The following is an 18405-nucleotide window of genomic DNA, read 5'->3' as shown; positions in this document are numbered from 1 at the left end:
CCCCTCCCACGCCGCTCACAAATGCCCACCAGCCCCTCGAACAACCAGCTCATCCTCGACTTTGCCAGGTGCGCCCTATGCACCACCTTCAGCTGCATCAGCCCCAGCCTCATGCACAAGGTTGAGGCATTCACCCTCTGCAGCACCTCACACCACAACCCTTCCTCCAGCGCTATCCCCAGCTCCTCCTCCCATCTGGCCTTGACTCCTTCCAACAATGCCCTATCCTCCTCCAACAGCTTCCCATAAATCGCCGTGATTACCCCACCGCCCCCCCAGCCCTATCACTGGCAACACCCCTCCAACAGAGAGGAAGGAGGCATCATCAGAAAAAACTGCTTTGGAAAGTCCCGCACCTGCAAACACCTAAAGCTCCCCCCCCCCCATCCAAAATTTCTCCATCAACTCCTACAAATTTGTGAATTGTCCTAGAAATAAGTCCTTCATCTCCTCACATCTCTGAAAACTAGCATCTAACCTGGCCGGCTCAAACCCGTGATTCCCTCGAATCGGCATCAACTTCAACCCCGCCCCTAACCTAAAGTGTTGCCGGAATTACCTCCATATCTTCAATGTGGCCACCACCAGCGGACACCTCGAACGGGTGAGTATTGGGCGAACGGGTGCAGTGCTGTTGTCTGTGCCCAGAACCCCGATCCCTTACAAGAACTTGCCTCCATCCTCACCCACAAAGCCTCTGGCTCCTTACTCCAACCCCACACCTTTTTTGGTGTTGGACATCCAATAATTATACAATAAGTTTGGAAGGACCAAACCACTGACTGCCGCCCTTTCTGAAGCACCGTCATCCTAATCTTTGCTACCTTGCCTGCTCAAAGCAAACGACAAAATCAACTGTTCCACCCCCATAAAAACATTTTTGGCAAAACAATCGCTAGGCACTGAAATAAGAAAAACTAGTAAAATATTTATCTTTACTGCCTGCACCCAGCCTACCAATGATAGGGGCAAGCTTCCCATCTCAGTAAATTCGCCTTGACCCTATCCATCAGACTCGTGAAATTCAATTTACGAAGCCGGGCCCAATCCTGAGCCACCTGCACTCCCAGATAACTAAAGTGGGTGGTCGCCACCCTAAACAGCAAACCCCCCCCACCCCCCCCACCGCAAACCAGCTCCTGTCCCTAGAAAAGACAGTAGAAAACATTCACTCTTTTCCAGAATCAACTTATAACCTGAAAAAACCCCAAATCTCCTGAGTAGCCCTCACTGTAGAACTTAGGTTGGAGATGTACAACAAATCATCAGCATACAAAGACACTATATGCTCTCTTCCCCCTCATTTTCCCCTTCACTTATCCGAGCACCTCAGCGCAATGGCCAAGGGATCTATTTCCAGCACAGACAGTAGGGGGAATGTGGGGCACCCCTGCCACATTCCCTATGGAACTGAAAATACCCCGAGTTCACCTTGATTGTGCACACATTCACCTGTTTAACAATTTGACCCTCGCCACAAACTTAGGCCCAATCCCAAACCGCTCCAACACTACCAACAAATACCTCCACTCTACACAGTAATTGTTTTCTCCTGGTCCAGCACCACCACCACCTCTGGCTCCCTGCCCTCTGATGGGGAGAGCACCACATTTAACAAATGCCGCACGTTCGACGACAACTGCCTACCCTTTACAAACCCCCATCTGATCTTCCTCAATCACCTGCTGGAGGCACTCCTCCAACCGAAGCACCAACACCTTGGCCAGGATCTTGGACAGGATTTTCCCCGGGATCCTTTTTTACCAACTGCCCATCCTTCAGTTACCACGCCGGCCAACCTTCACGACCCACCATTTTCTCTTACCTTTAACGCGAGAGGTGAGCCTGGGCTTTTATTCTAGAGTTGCGAAGAATGAGAAATGATCTCATTGAATGAGGCAGTATTCTCTCGGGACTCTTCAGCGCAGATGCAGAATGTAAGTTTTCCTCAGGTGGGTGTTTTAGAGCCTGGGTATATAGTCTGCAAATTATCGTGCGATGATTTTAGACACAGATGAGGAGGAATTACTTAACTCAAAGTATTGTTAATCATTTTAATCTTTAAAATTCACTATCAAAGAGAGTTCTGCAAGCTCAGCCATTGAGCATATTCAAGACCGATGCAGGAAGACTGAATTGAATTAAATAAAAAAATTCTTCTGGGCGCTGACATCAGGAGGAGTCGGTGTTTCACCTGGGATCTGGGCATTCGCACTGATGAGCGGGCACGCATGGGCAGCACTCCCGCATTGTTTTAGCCGATCACGGCTGTCATTTTATAAAATCCCACCGTGAACCCATCTGGCCCTGATGCCCGTTTGAATCTTCCCTGTCGCCACCCGAAACTTTATGAAGATTTTCATAAATCTTCTGAAATGCCTTGTTCACCTGCTCTGGCACCACCCCTATCTGGCCCCATCCTGGACCTGAACAATCTTGCGTGTAGCCGCCTACCGGCGGAGCTGGCCCGCCAACAACGACAGGCCTTCTCTCCATATTCATATACTACCCACTTCGCCCTCATTAACTGCCAAACTGCCTTCCCTGTGGACAGAAAGTCAAATGGTGACTGCGATTCCTTCATCCTCACCAGGAATTGAGAAGTGGGATCCTCCCCATACTTCCCATCTACTTCCAAAATTTCCTCCGCCTGCCGTTGCCGCTCCTGTCTTGCCTCCCTTCCACCTAAGCCTTAAATGAGATGATCTTGCCCCTTACTACCGTCTTCAGCGCCTGCCAGAGCACTGATGGCGAGACCCCCCCATTTCTGTTGAACCCCACATAGGTATCAATCACCTTTCCAATCTTTACACAGAAATTCTGATTTGCCAGCAGCTCCACACTGGCCTCTGTGCTGACCTCTTCTCCAGGACCACATCCACCAAATGCAGAGCATGATCCGAAACGACAATGGCCGAGTATTCTGCTTTCCTCACCCCTGGCAACAGTGACTTCCCCATAACGAAGTGGATTCTTGAATTTGCATTATGCACCGGCAAAAAGAATACTCCCTACCCCGTGGATGCAAAATCCTCCATCGATCCGTTCCCCCCATAGAACATTACAGCGCAGTACAGGCCCTTCGGCCCTCGATGTTGCGCCGACCTGTGAAACCCCTCTAAAGCCCATCTACACTATTCCCTTATCGTCCATATGCCTATCCAATGACCATTTGAATGCGTTTAGTGTTGGCGAGTCCACTACTGTTGCAGGCAGGGCATTCCACGCCCTTACTACTCTCTGACATCTGTCCTATATCTATCTCCCCTCAATTTAAAGCTATGTCCCCTCGTGCTGGACATCACCATCCGAAAAAAAAGGCTCTCAGTGTCCACCCTATCTAATCCTCTGATCATCTTGTATGCCTCAATTCCTTCATAAATGCAGCCGACACCTTTGCACCGCCCCCCTGCTCCCAAGGGGTTTGGCGGGCATTGCTTAGATCTCCTCCCCCCTTCCCATATTATCTGATGTGTGTCCAAATCTTCTTCATGAACCTCACGTCATCCCACGCTAGCCAATACCACCAGCCTTCTCTCCAAAGCACCCATCACCATAACGTACCTGGCCCCCTGGTTTACCGCCACCTTCTTCATCTGAAACCTCACTCTCTTACCCACCAGTATCGTTACCTCCCGGGCCCTGCCATCAAAGCCCGAGTGCAACATCTGATTCACCCACCCCTTCCGAAGCCTAACTTGGTCTTTCACCCTCAGATGGATCTCTGAATCAACTCCATGTCAGCTCTCAAGCTCTTCAAATGAGAGAAGACAGAGATAAATAGGTTCTTGATTAAGAAGGAATCAGGGGCTATGGGGAGAAGGCAGGAGAATGGGAATGAGAAAATATCAACCACGATTGAATGGCGGAGCAGACACGATGGGCCGAGTGGCCAATTCTGCTTCTATGTCTTATCGCTTATGGTCTTATTTTCTTTTTACAAGCATTTTATTACAAACTTGTATCAAAGTAGGTTACAGCAAATAAACACCCCGGGAAACATCCTTCCCGACAATCAGCTATACAGTTTGTACAGATTTTTCTCCTTTTCCACACACCTGCCCCCCCCCCCCCCCCCCCCCCCCCCCCCCAAACACAACCACCCCTGCGTCGAACAACTCCTCAAACACGGTCACAAACATCCCCCACCTTTTCTCACAATCCCCTACTGAGCCCCTTAACTCATATTTTATCTTCTCTAGGCGCAGGAAGTCGTACAGGTCACCCAACCATGCTGCTACCCCCGGTGACGATGCCAACCACCACTCCAGCAAAATTCGCCGCTGTGCAATCAGAGAGGCGAAGACCACGACATCGGCCTTCCTCCTCCCCATGAGCTCCGGCTTCTCCGAAATCCCAAATATCACCACCAAGGGTCCAGGTCCACCCCCTCCTCCACTATCCTGGCTAAGACCGCAAACACTCCCGCCCAGAATCTTCCTAATTTTTCGCAACCCCAAAACATGTACGTGTGATTCGCTGGACCCTGGTCACACCTCTCACACTCATCTGCTGCCCCCTGAAAGAACCCACTCATTCTCTCCCGAGTCATATGCACCCTGTGCACCACCTAAAACTGTATCAGGGTCATCCTTGCACAAGAGGAGATCCCACTTACCCTTCACAGTGCCTCACTCCATACTCCACAATTGATCTCCATTCCCAACTCCGCTTCCCATTTCTCCTTGATCTTCACCACCCGCTCACCTCGCTGCTCCCCCAGCCACTTGAATATATCCCCAATTCTTCCCTCCCCTTCCACATCCGGAAACACCAGTCGCTCCAGCCGGGTGTATCCTGGCAATCTCAGGAACCCCTTCCAGACCTTTCGTCCAAAGTCCCTAACCTGTAGATACCTGAACTCGCTACCCCTCGGCAGCTGTACCCTCTCCCTGAGCGCCTCCAGACTGGTGAACCCTTCCTCCAAATACAAATCCCTCACCTTGACCAGCTCCACTTCCCTCCACCTCCTGTATCCACTATCCATCCCCCCCGGCTCAAACCCATGATTCTCACACAGCAGCGTTAGCACTGACATCCCTTCTACCCTAAAATGCCTCCTCAGCTGATTCCATATCTTCACCGTGGACTGCACCACTGGGCTCCCTGAATACCTCAGAGCCATTGGCAATGCTGCCGTCACTGTAGCCCTCAAACTAGGCCCCTTACAAGATTCCTCCTCCATCCTAACCCACTCTACCCCTTCTCCTTCCCACCACCGCCGCACCTTGTCCACATTCGGTACCCAATAATAATGAAGCAAGTTCAGCAACGCCAACGCCCCCTGCTGCCTCTGCCTCTGTAGCAGGGTCCTCCCCACCCTCAGCACCTTCCCTGCCCATACAAAGTCAGAGATGATCGTGTCCACTTTCCGAAAAGAAGGCCTTTGGTATAAAGATCGGGAGAGCCTGAAAGATAAACAAGAACCTCGGCAGAATATTCATTTTCACCACTTGGACCCTCCCCGCCAAATGTATCCCACATCTAAAGATCCTCCCTGGCCTCCTCCACCAGCTTTGTTAAGTTCCACTTATGGAGCCACGTCCTTTCCCTCACTACCCGAATCCCCAAGTACCTAAACCTATCCCTCGCTACCGTAAATGGCATCCCCCCTAAATTAGCCCGCTGTACCAGCTCATTCACCGGGAATACCTCGCTTTTCCCGACATCCAGCTTGTACCCCGAGAACCCTCCAAACTCCCCAACAGGCCCATAATCCTTCCCATACTCTCCAATGGATCCGAAACATACAGCAAGAGGTCATTGGCATAGAGCGACACCTGATGCTCCCTCTGTCCCCTCATTATATCCTGCCACTCTGTCGACCCCCTGAGAGCCATTGCCAATGGGTCTATGGCCAGCGCAAACAGCAGCGGCGACAGCGGGCACCCATGCCTCGTACCCCTGTGTAAGTCAAAGCTTTGTGAGCTCATATCATTCGTCCCCACCCTTGCCCTTGGTGCCACATTCAGCAACCGCACCCATGTCATAAATCTCGGCCAAAACCCAAACCTTCCCAAAACTTCGAACAAGTACCGCCACTCCACCCGATCAAATGCTTTCTCCGCGTCCATGGACACCACCACCTCCGGTACCAGAACTCTCGACGGATTCATCACCACATTCAACAACCGTCTTATATTACTCGCGAGCTGCCTGCCCTTCACGAAGCCTGTTTGATCTTCTGCAACCATCCCCGGGACACAGTCCTCCATCCTCCCCGCGAACAACTTAGCCAATACTTTCACATCCGTGTTCAATAGTGATATGGGTCTATGCGACCCACATTCCACCGGATCCTTCCCCTTTTTCGAGATTAGTGTGATTACTGCCTGCGTCATCGTCTCCGGCAACTCCCCCTTCTCCAGTGCTTCATTAAACGCCCCCAACAGATGTAGTGCCAGGTCCGCCACAAATTCCTTATAAAATTCCGCTGGGCACCCATCCGGCCCAGGGCCCTTCCCCGACTTCTTACCCTGATACTATCCAGCACCTCCCTCAGCCCAGGGCCTCCTCCAACGCCTGCCTCTTTGCTTCCCCCACCTGGGGAAATTCCAGCTTGTCCAGAAACCACCCCATGTCCCCCTCCTATCCTCCTGGGTCTGCCTCATAAAGTCCCTGGTAATACTCTCTAAATGCCTCATTTATCTTCCCTGGCTCTGACACCACATCCCCAGCCCCAGTCCAGATCTTCAATATTTCTCTGGACACAGCCTGCCTCCGCAGCTGGTGCGCCAGCATGCGGATCGCCTTCTCCCCAAACTCGTATTGCACCCCTCTTTCCCTACGCAGTTGCCCTAACGCCCTCCCCGTTGTCAGCCTGTCAATTTGCCCCTGCAACGTTTTCCTCCTCGCCAATCCCTCCACGGTGGGCACCCTCGAATATTCCCTGTCCACCTCCACTATCTCACTCACTAGACGGTCATGTTCCGCCCTTCTTTCCTTATTCGCACAAACCGTGAAGAAGAATTTCTCCCCGGACCACTGCCTTCAGTGTTTCCCAAAAAAATGCCCGCCAACACCTTCCCATTCTGATTCAGCTCCACATAATCCCTAATCACCAACTGCATCTTATCACAAAAACCTCCATCCGCCAACAACCCCGAGTCAAACCTCCACGGCCTCTGCTCTTGTCCCGTACTGAACCGAATATCCAGTCAGTGGGGTGCATGGTCCGAGATAACTATTCCCGCACACTCTGCCTCCTCCACCCCAACCAAAATCTCCCGACTCACTACAAAGTAATCAATCCTCGAATACACCTTATAGACGTGTGAAAAGGAATACTCTCCCTGGGTTCTGAAAGTGCCATGGGTCCACCGTACCCATCCTCTCCATAACCCCCCCCCCCCCCCCCCAAACTCCCTTGCCATTCGTACCCTACCCATCGACCTGGGGCTCGATCTATCCACACTCGGCTCCAGGACACAGTTAAAATCTCCTCCCATGATCAACTGGTGCGTGGCCAAATCCGGGATTGCTGCCAGCAACCCTCTCCTAAAACTCGCATCATTCCAATTTGGGGCATACACATTTGCCAACACTACCGGTGCCCCTTCCAATACCCCACTCACAATCACATATCTCCCACCTGGATCCCTCACCTCCTTCGCACTCACAAATCCCAGTTTTGTGCTCATTAAAATTGCCGAGCCCCTCGATTTGAAATCAAACCCCGAGTGAAAAACCTGCCCGCCCACCCCTTCCTTAACCTAACCTGGTCCTTCACACGGAGGTGCGTCTCCTGCAGAAAGACAACCCCCTCTTTCAAGCTCCTTAGGTGTGCGAACACCTGCAACCTTTTAACCGGCCTATTCAGTCCCCGGACATTCCACGTTACCAACCTTACCGGAGGCTTATGCCTCCAATTTCCTCTACCGTCTGTCTTCTCCACTTAACTCCTGCCCCTTTAATTCCATTCTGTACCTGGCCCATCCCAGATGGCCCCTTTCTTCGCCCTTGACCATGTCATCTGGCTTATGGTCTATGGTCCGCCCAACCCTTGCATGTTCCAGGTTACCATATGGACAGGGGTCATCACTCCCCGTCACTCCTGTCAGTCATGATCTCTGCTCCTGACCCCACTTTAAGACAATAAGTTCAGAAAGTTGCTTTAATTATTTCTAAATGTGCATTTGTTCCAAAAAACATGCATCTAACAAAATATATATTTACAATATTATATACAGTATTTTGAATGTCTAATTAGAAATTCAATCTGAGAAAACCTCTGAAATCCCGACACGCAGAGCTCCCTGTAATGTGCTCTGCCAAACAATCTCCTCAGGAGCATATAGTGGATTTGATCATTTCAGGTTATTTTTGAATTTAGCTTTCACAGGTACATCAGTTTCAATGTTGTAGTAGTGGCAAATAAAATTGCCTCACACCGTTCTTCTCTGAAGCAGATATATAAGCAAGAAAACATAAAAGAAATACCTGGTTATGTTCCATGCAGGAAGACATTGTATTGTTTCCCCAGACAGACACTGCACTAAAATTTTAATTTTGTGCACTCAATTTTCCCCTGAACAGATTTGAAATATCTTTCGGACATTCGCCAACAGATCCCAGTTCTCCAGCAGAAACGGCAAGATCTCTACAGCGTTCAGGCTGCGCAAGATTGAGTATCCTTGCGATCGCTCAGGTCCTTCAGTCAGATGCAGTACATGGAAACACAAATCTTCCAATCACCTCAGCGATTTGTGTATCAACCTTAAACCCAGCTAGATTTAAAACTGTAAATGCGCAAAATATCAGTTTTTCTAAATATAGAATAATGGATTATTGAGAGGGAATTTTAATGAAATCTTCAGTTTTCTATGATGTAAATCACTCCGTTTAAAATGTCATCTGAACTAGGTTTAAATTAGTTTTATGCTCTGCTTTCTATTATTATTATTATTGCATATATTTTCCATGACATTAAAATTATGCAAGTGCAATTAGTGTAGTTGATATTCATTGTAACTTGAGGGGTTATTACAATGTTAGCAGTGGAGATTCATATCAATGAAACAAGCAAATCTGCATTAGTTTTCAAGACTTCCAAGGACTCTACAAAAGGTATTGCAATTGTGCATTCTGATTTTCTCTTCTGCTCTCCTGAAGATGATGACTTGTGGCCTGTAGCCACTTAACAGCTCTCCTGTACCCCACCTCAGTCATCTTCATCTCGTGAATAATAGAATTCTTCGAGGATGTAACTAGTAGAGTTGATAAGGGTACATCTGGACTTTCAGAAGTCTTTTCGCGAAGTCCCGCTTAAGAGATGAGCGTGTAAAATAAAAGCGCATGGGATTACGGGTTGCATATTGGGATGGATAGAAACTGGTTGGCAGACAGGAAACAAAGAGTAAGAATTAATGGATCTCTTTCCGATTGGCAGGCAATGACTAGTGGGATATCGCAGGTATCGACAGCAATTCACTATATATATATATATTTACCTGAGAAAGGACATACTGGCGCTGGAGGGTGTGCAGAGGAGATTCACTAGGTTAATCCCAGATTTGAGGAGGTTGGATTACGAGGAGAGGTTGAGTAGACTGAGACAGTACTCGTTGGAATTTAGAAGGATGCGGGGGGATCTTCTAGAAACATATAAAATTATGAAGGGAATAGATAGGATAGATACGGGCAGGTTGTTTCCACTGGTGGGTGAAAGCAGAACTAGGGGGCATAGCCTCAAAATAAGGGGAAGTAGATTTAGGATTGAGTTTAGGAGGAACTTCTTCACCCAAAGGGTTGTGAATCTATGAATTCCCTGCCCAGTGAAGCAGTTGAGGCTCCTTCATTAAATGTTTTCAAGATAAAGATAGATAGTTTTTTGAAGAATAAAGGGTTATGGTGTTCAGGCGGGAAAGTGGAGCTGAGTCCACAAAAGATCAGCCATTGAATGGCGGAGCAGGCACGAAGGACCAGATGGCCTACTCATGCTCAGTGTTCTTATTGTTACGGGCCAGGGTTTAGAGAACCTCAAAGTGTATCATGGAGTTCACCTGACGCACAACTTTTAATAGATTGTGGTATGGGGAGCACACGGTCCACTCTACAGGTGTGGTACAGCAGAAATGGAAAAGTAATTTTTGAAGCAAAACAAATGTTTATTCTACGAACTTAAGTTAACCTTTTTAAAACATACAGTGAACATCTTAGCAAACTATCAATTCAAATGCAACAGCCAAAGAATACAATACTAAGTAATGCTTAATAACTTCCCAAACCACATTCAGAAGACAAAAGAAACACCTTTTAACAGAAGCACATTAGGTTTACATTCACTACTGAGAACATTTATAATTCTGAATTCACCAAATGATCAAGAGATAGTCGTTTGATGGCAGAGAGAACAGCAGTACACCTGCTTGGTCTGGCTTCAGCTCCAACACTGAAAACGAAACCAAAACACACCCTGCAACAAACAGCCTAAAACGAAAGTAAAAAGCTGACAGACAGCCCAGCTCCACCCACACTTTGATGTCACTGAAAGACACTCATTTCTTAAAGGTACATTTCTTAAGCACCCATTTCTTAAAGGTACTCTAACATGTCATTATGTTCTTATGTAAGTGAGCTCCCCACCAAAGATACAATTAATCATGGCCAATCCACCTAACCTGCACCTCTTTGGACTGTTCGTGGAAAACGGAGCACCTGAAAGAAACCCACGGGGAGAATTTGGAGACTCTGCACAGTCACCCAAGGTTGAAATCGATCCCAAGTGCTGTGAGGGTGCATTGCTAACCATTGCGATTAACCAGTTTGGATTCTCATATTTTAACAGCATTCATTATAAAATTCTACACCTATTTCACCTTATAACTCAGAAACAGTCCGGATAATAGGGCCGGGCGTGGGCATACTCTTTCCCATCAAAGCATATATAATTTAAGTAGTACAACCCTGCTCTATCCACAAATATCCATTTGCTCTATCTTTACTAACTTTTCTCTCATACTAATTTTATCAGTTGGCAGTATTCTCGAGAACTGCAAATCTTATTCGTGTTCAATAGTCTTGTGGTGACATTTTGTAATAATAACAATCAGGCCTGGTCATTGTTTTTCATTTTTATCTTAAAGAAGCCTCTCTTTATGAATCTTCTCCCAAACTTCAGAGACACCATTCACCTTACCTGTCGCATATTGCTGCTACTCTGTCACTATTGTGCTTACTGGTACTTATGGGATCTCATTGTTAAATTGGCTTATTTTGTTGCATCCAAGACATTTGCTGTATTAAAAACTGCGCATTTCACCGTAACAGCATAATGAAATCCGACAGCACAGAAGGAGGCGATTTGGCCCATCAAATCTTCACCAACCGTCTGCAAGAGCACCCTACCTCGGCCCACTCCCCTGTCTTATCTCTGTAACCCCAACCAACCTACACATCCCTGGACACTAAGGGACAATTTTAGCATGGCCAATCCATCTAAGCTGCACATCTTTGGACTGTGGGAGGAAACCGGAGCACCCGGAGGAAACCCACGCAGGCACGGGGAGAAAGTGCAAAGTCCACACAGTCACCCGAGGCCAGAATTGAACCTGGAGCTGTGAGGCAGCAGTGCTAACCATTGTGTCGGTGGCCAGAGGAGGCCAAGTGACCCCTCAAGCCTGCTCTGCCATCCATTATGATTGTTACTGATCTGTCTTAACTGAACTTTACTGCCTAATCCCCATTTCCTGAAGCCTTAAATGCTGAGTCATCCACTGGAGGTCCAGTGTGTAATGGGTAGAGTCCTCTGCCTTTGAGCTAGTAGCTCTGAGTTTGTGTCCCACCCCAGGAGCTGATGGCCAAGATGGTGACAGGCTAGCAAACTGACCCAGTAAAGTTTAGCTATAGGAATAGATGCGGCCATGAGTATGTGAGCTGTCTGCCGTGTGTCTGTAGGCACTGAAGAAATGATGAATGGGTGAAGTATCCACAACCCCAGCAATTCCAAAGATCCAGAATCTGCTGAGTGAAGAAATTTCTCCTAATCTCTTCAGTTTTAAATGACTGACCCCCCCCCCCCCCATGCTCTAGATTCTCCAGCCAGTATTAAATAACCTTTCAAGCCCCTTCAGAATGTTGAATGTTTCAGAAATATCACTGTCATAATATCCACTCATGTATATAATGAGATGCAGACAGGTAGTGATTGACACATAGGATGACCAATGAACACACAACATAGAACAACCAATCACCAAACAGGACACCACCAATATAAAGTTGCCTTGAACTCCTTGTGAGATACCCCTAGCCGACACGATCCACTGGCAGCTATGGCATTGCCATTGTAGTCGAGGAGTTGGCATGCTGGTGGAAGAATGTTAGGTTGGTCACGGATGCTGTCGAGATCTGACTGTGATATGAGGTTCGCAGACACGCCGGTGTCTGGTTTAAATCGGATGTGAGCCTGGTTGGCTGTGAGGATAGCACACCACTCGTCGTCGGGATCCACACTGAGGATCGAAAGGCGGGTGTCGGCTGCCATTAGTCGGGCGGGGGGGTCATCCCTTGGCTGGGCAGTGGGGGGGGGGGGTCACCCCTTGGCTGAGCAGTGAGGGGCTCAGCTACCGCGGGTCCTACATTTTACCCCTCCCCTCAGATAGTATATCCCCATAACGGGGACAACATCTGCTGCTTATTTGTCCCCCTGCACATCCCCAGGATAGACCCCTGTCCATGGTTATATCGTTAAGGAAATTTTAACTCCCTCTGACCATGGCGGCCTCCAGTTGCAGAGCTGAAGGCTATTGCTAATAGGAATTGACCTTGTTAGTTACATGAGCCATCCCAGCTCCCAAGTGGGCCCCTGCTTTTGGCTGCAAACTGCCCAAAAGCGTAGTGTTTGTTTGCTACAGCCTCTTCTACTGCTGTGGCCTGCAATAAGGCAACAGGAGGCTGTAATTAGGCCTACTACCAGTCGGAAGGAGGGGAACAGGTGCTCTCCCCCTCTGCTGTTCTCTGTTCTTTTTGGGACCCAGACACTGAGGCAGTCAGAGTGCACAAGTCAGTGGACATTATTGCCATTTGGTAGCTAGTAAGTCTGGCCGAGTCAGGAAGAGGTCATCAGTAGGATTAGTAGAGTGTCAACCCACAGCTGAACATGTACAGCTGTTCTTCATTTAAATAAAACAGTGTTGGATCATCTCCGGTATTAGACGTTTGTTTCTCGCTTCCCTGCATCCAGTTGCAGTCAACGTCAAACCAACCTGCCCCGCACATCAATCACCTCTCATTCTTTTAAATCCCCAAGGGTATAGACCCATTTAAGTTAGAGCGTGATCTAATGGCCACGTTGCACCTGGTGCGGATCCATTCGAGCTGGTTAGATCACAGGGAGTTCCAAATCGGGATCCGCGCTGCGTGTTGTTTTCCGATCTAACCGGCCTTTTTCTGTTGGTGGAATCTGGATCCCACCTACATGTTTTGATAAACCAATAACCACCAATTAGATGGCACCAATTTGGGAGGTGCGGTAGGTAGCACAGTGGTTAGCACAGTTTCTTAACAGCTCCAGGGTCCCAGATTCGATTCCCGGCTTGGGTCACTGTCTGTGTGGAGTCTGCACGTTCTCCCTGTATCTGCGTGGGTTTGATCCGGGTGCTCCGGTTTCCTCCCACAGTCCAAAGAACAGGAACAGGCCCTTCGGCCCTCCAAGCCTGTGCCGACCATGATGCCCGCCTAAACTAAAATTTTCTACACTTCCGGGGTCCGTATCCCTCTATTCCCATCCTGTTCATGTATTTGTCAAGATTCCCCTTAACATCACTATCGTCCCTGCTTCCACCACCTCCTCCGGAAGCGAGTTCCAGGCACCCACTACCCTCTGTGTAAAAAACCTGCCTCGTACATCTCCTCTAAACCTTGCCCCTCACACCTTAAAACCCCTCGTAATTGACCCCTCTACCCTGGGAAAAAGTCTCTGACTATCCACCCTGTCTATGCCCCTCATAACTTTGTAGACCTCTATCAGATCGCCCCTCAACCTCCATCGTTCCAGTGAGAACAAACCAGGTTTATTCAACTTCTCCTCATAGCTAATGCCCTTCATACCAGGCAACATCCTGGTAAATCTCTTCTGCACCCTCTATAAAGCCTCCACATCCTTCTGGTAGTGTGGCAACCAGAATTGAACACTATACTCCCAAGTGTGGCCTAACTAAGGTTCTATACAGCTGCAACATGACTTGCTAAATTTCATACTCAATGCCCCGGCCAATGAAGGCAAGCATGCCGTATGCCTTCTTGACTACCTTCTCCACCTGTGTTGCCCCTTTCAGTGACCTGTGGACCTGCACACCTAGGTCTCTCTGACAGATCTCTCTGACAAAGATGTGCAGGTTAGGTGGATTGGCCATGCTAAATTGCCCGTAGTATCGAGAAAGGTTAGGTGGGGTTAAGAGGATAGGGTGGCCGAATGGCCTCCTTCTGCACTCTAGATTCTATGATTCTATAAGCCAATCTCCATATCATTAACGGGACTGACCCCCTACCTAACGGCCTCCCGTGATCTAACCCCTTGGCTGGGCAGTGGGGGGGTCACCCCTTGGCTGAGCAGTGAGGGGCTCAGCTACCGCGGGTCCTACATTTTACCCCTCCCCTCAGATAGTATATCCCCATAACGGGGACAACATCTGCTGCTTATTTGTCCCCCTGCACATCCCCAGGATAGACCCCTGTCCATGGTTATATCGTGAAGGAAATTTTAACTCCCTCTGACCATGGTGACCTCTAGTTGTAGAGCTGAAGGCTATTGCTAATAGGAATTGACCTTGTTAGTTACATGAGCCATCCCAGCTCCCAAGTGCGCCCCTGCTTTTGGCTGCAAACTGCCTGAAAGCGTAGTGTTTGTTTGCTACAGCCTCTTCTACTGCTGTGGCCTGCAATAAGGCAACGGGAGGCTGTAATTAGGCCTACTACCAGTCGGAAGGAGGGGAACAGGTGCTCTCTCCCTCTGCTGTTCTCTGTGTTAGTGTGGCTTTCAGGTAATGATTGTTCCTGCCTTGAGAGTCTGCTACTGGGAGCTACCAGAAGGAACGCGAGAGGAGGAGCGACTCGAATGTTACTGCAGCACCTGGAGTATGTGTGTCTGCTACTGCCTCTTCTGCCTCTGTGACCTGGAGTCAGGCAAGGGGAGGATTGGCTGGCCTAATACTGGTCTGAAGAAGCGGAAGAGGTGCTCTCTCACTCCTCTGCCAGGCTCACTGTTAGTGTGGCTTTCAGGTAATGATTGTTCCTACCTTGCATGTTTGCTGCTGGGAGCTGCCAGAGGAGGAGTGACCCAACTGCTGTTGCGAGCATTTGGAAGCTGAGTCTGCTTGCTACTGCCTCTTTTGCTTCTGTTGCCTGGAGTGAGGAAAGGGAGAGCGTGAGATTCAACCACTACCAGTGTTGACGAAGGAGAGGGGTGGCTACTGATTCAACTGAGCAGCTTGCTGGAGCCACCATCTCTTTTACTTCTGTGGCCTGGACTGGGTGGAGTTGGTGACCAGAAGCTGGTACGACAAGAGTGGAGGGATGGCGGCTCAATTTGATTGAACTAATTTTGGAACGTATGAGGACTTGCCCTTGCAGCTTGTCCATGTTTTTGTTGTACTATGTTCAAGTTTTCAGTTTTGGAAGTGTGCTGGGCAGCACGGTGGCTCAGTGGTTAGCATGGCTGCCACACAGCGCCAAGGACCCAGGTTTGATCGCGGCCCCAGGTCACTGTCCGTGTGGAGTTTGCACATTCTCTCCAGGCTAAATTGCCCCTTAATTGGAAAGAAAAACATGTTTGGAAGTGTGTGCTTGTTACTGACTCCTTTACTTCTGTGGGTTGGACCAAGGATTAGGTGGAGTTGGTGACCGGACATGGGTACTACAGAAGGTGAAAGGTGGTGGCTCACTTCAACTGAGCAACTTGAAGGTCATGTAGAAATGCTTTTGAAGATTGCTGGTGGCTTTATTGTGCTGGTGACTGTTTACTGTTTCAGGTTTGGAGGTCATGAAAAGCGCTGGTACCTTTTCGTACTGTTGTTTGTTTATGTTTAATGTTCGGAAGCCGTATGCTTGCTATTGTACTGTTTAATGCCTTGCTGTTTACTGTTTAATGCCTGGAGGCTGTGGGCTTGTTTGCTGCAGACCCTTTTGCTTCTGTGGCCTGGAGTTCAGAACCATTGCCATTGCTGGAGGGGGGGGGGGGGGGTTCTCTCACTCTTCCACCATGCTCTGTGTCATTGTGACCTTTCTGATATTTTGTTCTACTCACCCTTGAGCGACTTTCCACCGATGTGCATCTACTGCTGGAGCTGCGTAGTGGGAGGGGGGGTGAGAGGCATGCTGTTGTCAGCGGGGAAGATTAGGGAGATCTGGTGACCATCTTAGCCGCCCTTTAGGGTGGTTCTGAGCTGGCCTCTAATGCTCCCTCCTCCCAGACAGTGCCCATAGAGCCCTAGGGGTCGCCTTGGGACAGAGGGGTGGCTGGAGTGAGCTCCAGAGGCCCATGCCTCATCTGGATCTGCCAGCCCTGGCAGCTCCCATTGTCTACACCATGGTGTCGACGCCCTCAGCGATGCCACTCTCTGACCGGGCCACACTCTGGAATGCCTCGGCAGTGCCCACCTGGGATGGGACATGCTCCGCAGTGCCTCGGCAATGTCCGCTTGTGTCTGGGACATGTTCCTCAGCGACTGGGACATGTTCCGCAGCTCCTTGGCAATGCCCACCTGGTACTGGGACATATTCCGCAGCTCCTCGGCAATGCCTATCTGGGGTGGGACATGCTCCGCAGTGTCTCAGCAAGGTCCACCTGTGTCAGGGACACATCCCCCAGAGACTGGGACATGCAGTCGAAGGATTCAACCATGACCGTCACTGACTGAGCAACGTCTTAGACACCGCCATTCATGCTGCTGACATTGTGCTCAAGGCTTTCCACTGCGGTAGCTGCTCTAAATGTTAGCCTCGGTGCCAAGCATTGCCGATGCCACCTCCTGCGTCCATTGCCACTGGGACCCCTCCAATTGGCTATGGATCCGCTGGAGTGTCGCTAACATCCCCTACTGAATCTCATAGCCACATCCGAGCATCTACACCAGCTCCGGGATAACCTTGTCCAGAGGCTCAGCATCTGGCGGGGACCTCAGCTGGGTCCTGGGATCCAGCAGACATCTGACTGCTGTCCCCCTGGACGTTCCTGCCTCCGCCTGATGTGCATCAGCGACTGTACCGTGCTCACCAGATTGTGCCCCAGGGTTGTGTTGTTCAATTTCGCTCACTCTGAGTAACATGACTCCAGAAGTAGATTTATGCAGTGCGATTAACTGCTGAATATTTGGGAGATATTTAAACATGACGGAAAGAAGGGGATCTGGAAGTTCTCCTTTGACTATTTGGTTTGAACTTGAAGCACCAAAGTGAGTCGGTGGTCAGAATTGTCATTATAGCGACATAGATTGTAGATTTGAAGCGGTCTCCCTTAACCACCAGGAGAAGATTCTTAATGCTTGTACTACTGAAGAGGTGGCCTTTTTACTGTCCCCTCATCAGTCTCCGTCTTTTACGGGCAAATCATGATACCAAATATGTTCGATGGAATTCTCCATGGCGGGATCCTCCAGTCTGCTGGCAGCGCACCCACACCAGCCGGGTTGCCGACGGAAACCCCATTGGCCGGCTGCGGGATCAGAGAATCCCGCTGCTGGTGGGGCCACGCTGGAAAACGTGCTGGCAGACTGGAGGATGTATTTGTTTCCACTGATATGGGGGGTAACAAAATTTGTCAGTGCCATTTCTCATCATGAGCCTAAAGATGGTGGATTCTTTCTGAATCTACACTGTCTAATCCTGTTTGAATTTTATAAGTTTCTATGAGATTACCCCCTCACTCTTCTAAACTCTAATTAATATAACTCTAACCATTTAGTTTCTCCTCATATGGCAGTCCTGCCATCCCAGGAACCAGCCCGGTAATCCGACACTGCACTCCCATCATAGCAAGAACATCCTTTCTCAGTTAAGGACACCATAACTGCACACAATTCTCCAGATGTGGCCACTCCAATGCCCTACACAATTGTAGTAAAACATTCCTAATCCTGTGCTCAAATCTTCTCGCTATGAAAGGCCAACATACCATTTGCCTCTTTACTGCCTGCTGTACCTGCGCGCTTCCTTTCAGCGACTGATGCATGAGGACACCAAGGTCTCATTGAGTATCCATCTCTCTCAATTTACACCCATTCAAATAATAATCTGCCTTCCCATGCCCTGCAGTTTCCTTCCCAATCCTATGCATCCTAAGTCTTGCCTCATCGCATCATAATTGCCTTTCCCCCAGCTATAACTCTTGCCCTGCGGATATACCTATCCCTTTCCATCGCTAAAGTAAACGTAATCGAATTGTGGTCACTATCACCAAAGTGCTCACCT

General features: G+C 49.1%; 1 protein-coding gene across 2 annotated transcripts in view; it reads left to right on the top strand.

Moving 5' to 3' along the window:
• LOC119968856 (omega-amidase NIT2-like) overlaps positions 1–8945 on the top strand; it is a 44177-nt gene extending 35232 nt beyond the window's left edge. For both annotated transcript variants that reach the window (XM_038801743.1, XM_038801744.1), the window contains exon 11: positions 8536–8945. In XM_038801743.1, coding sequence (XP_038657671.1) covers positions 8536–8627 — 92 coding nt within the window. In that variant the 3' untranslated portion in view covers positions 8628–8945. The remainder of the gene's footprint in view (positions 1–8535) is intronic.
• The last annotated feature ends 9460 nt before the right edge of the window (positions 8946–18405 follow it).

Source organism: Scyliorhinus canicula, chromosome 7 (assembly GCF_902713615.1).
Source record: "Scyliorhinus canicula chromosome 7, sScyCan1.1, whole genome shotgun sequence".
In the NCBI taxonomy this organism is placed as follows: domain Eukaryota; kingdom Metazoa; phylum Chordata; class Chondrichthyes; order Carcharhiniformes; family Scyliorhinidae; genus Scyliorhinus; species Scyliorhinus canicula.
Note: the sequence above shows the minus strand (reverse complement) of the source record. Positions and strands in the feature narration are given on the sequence as shown.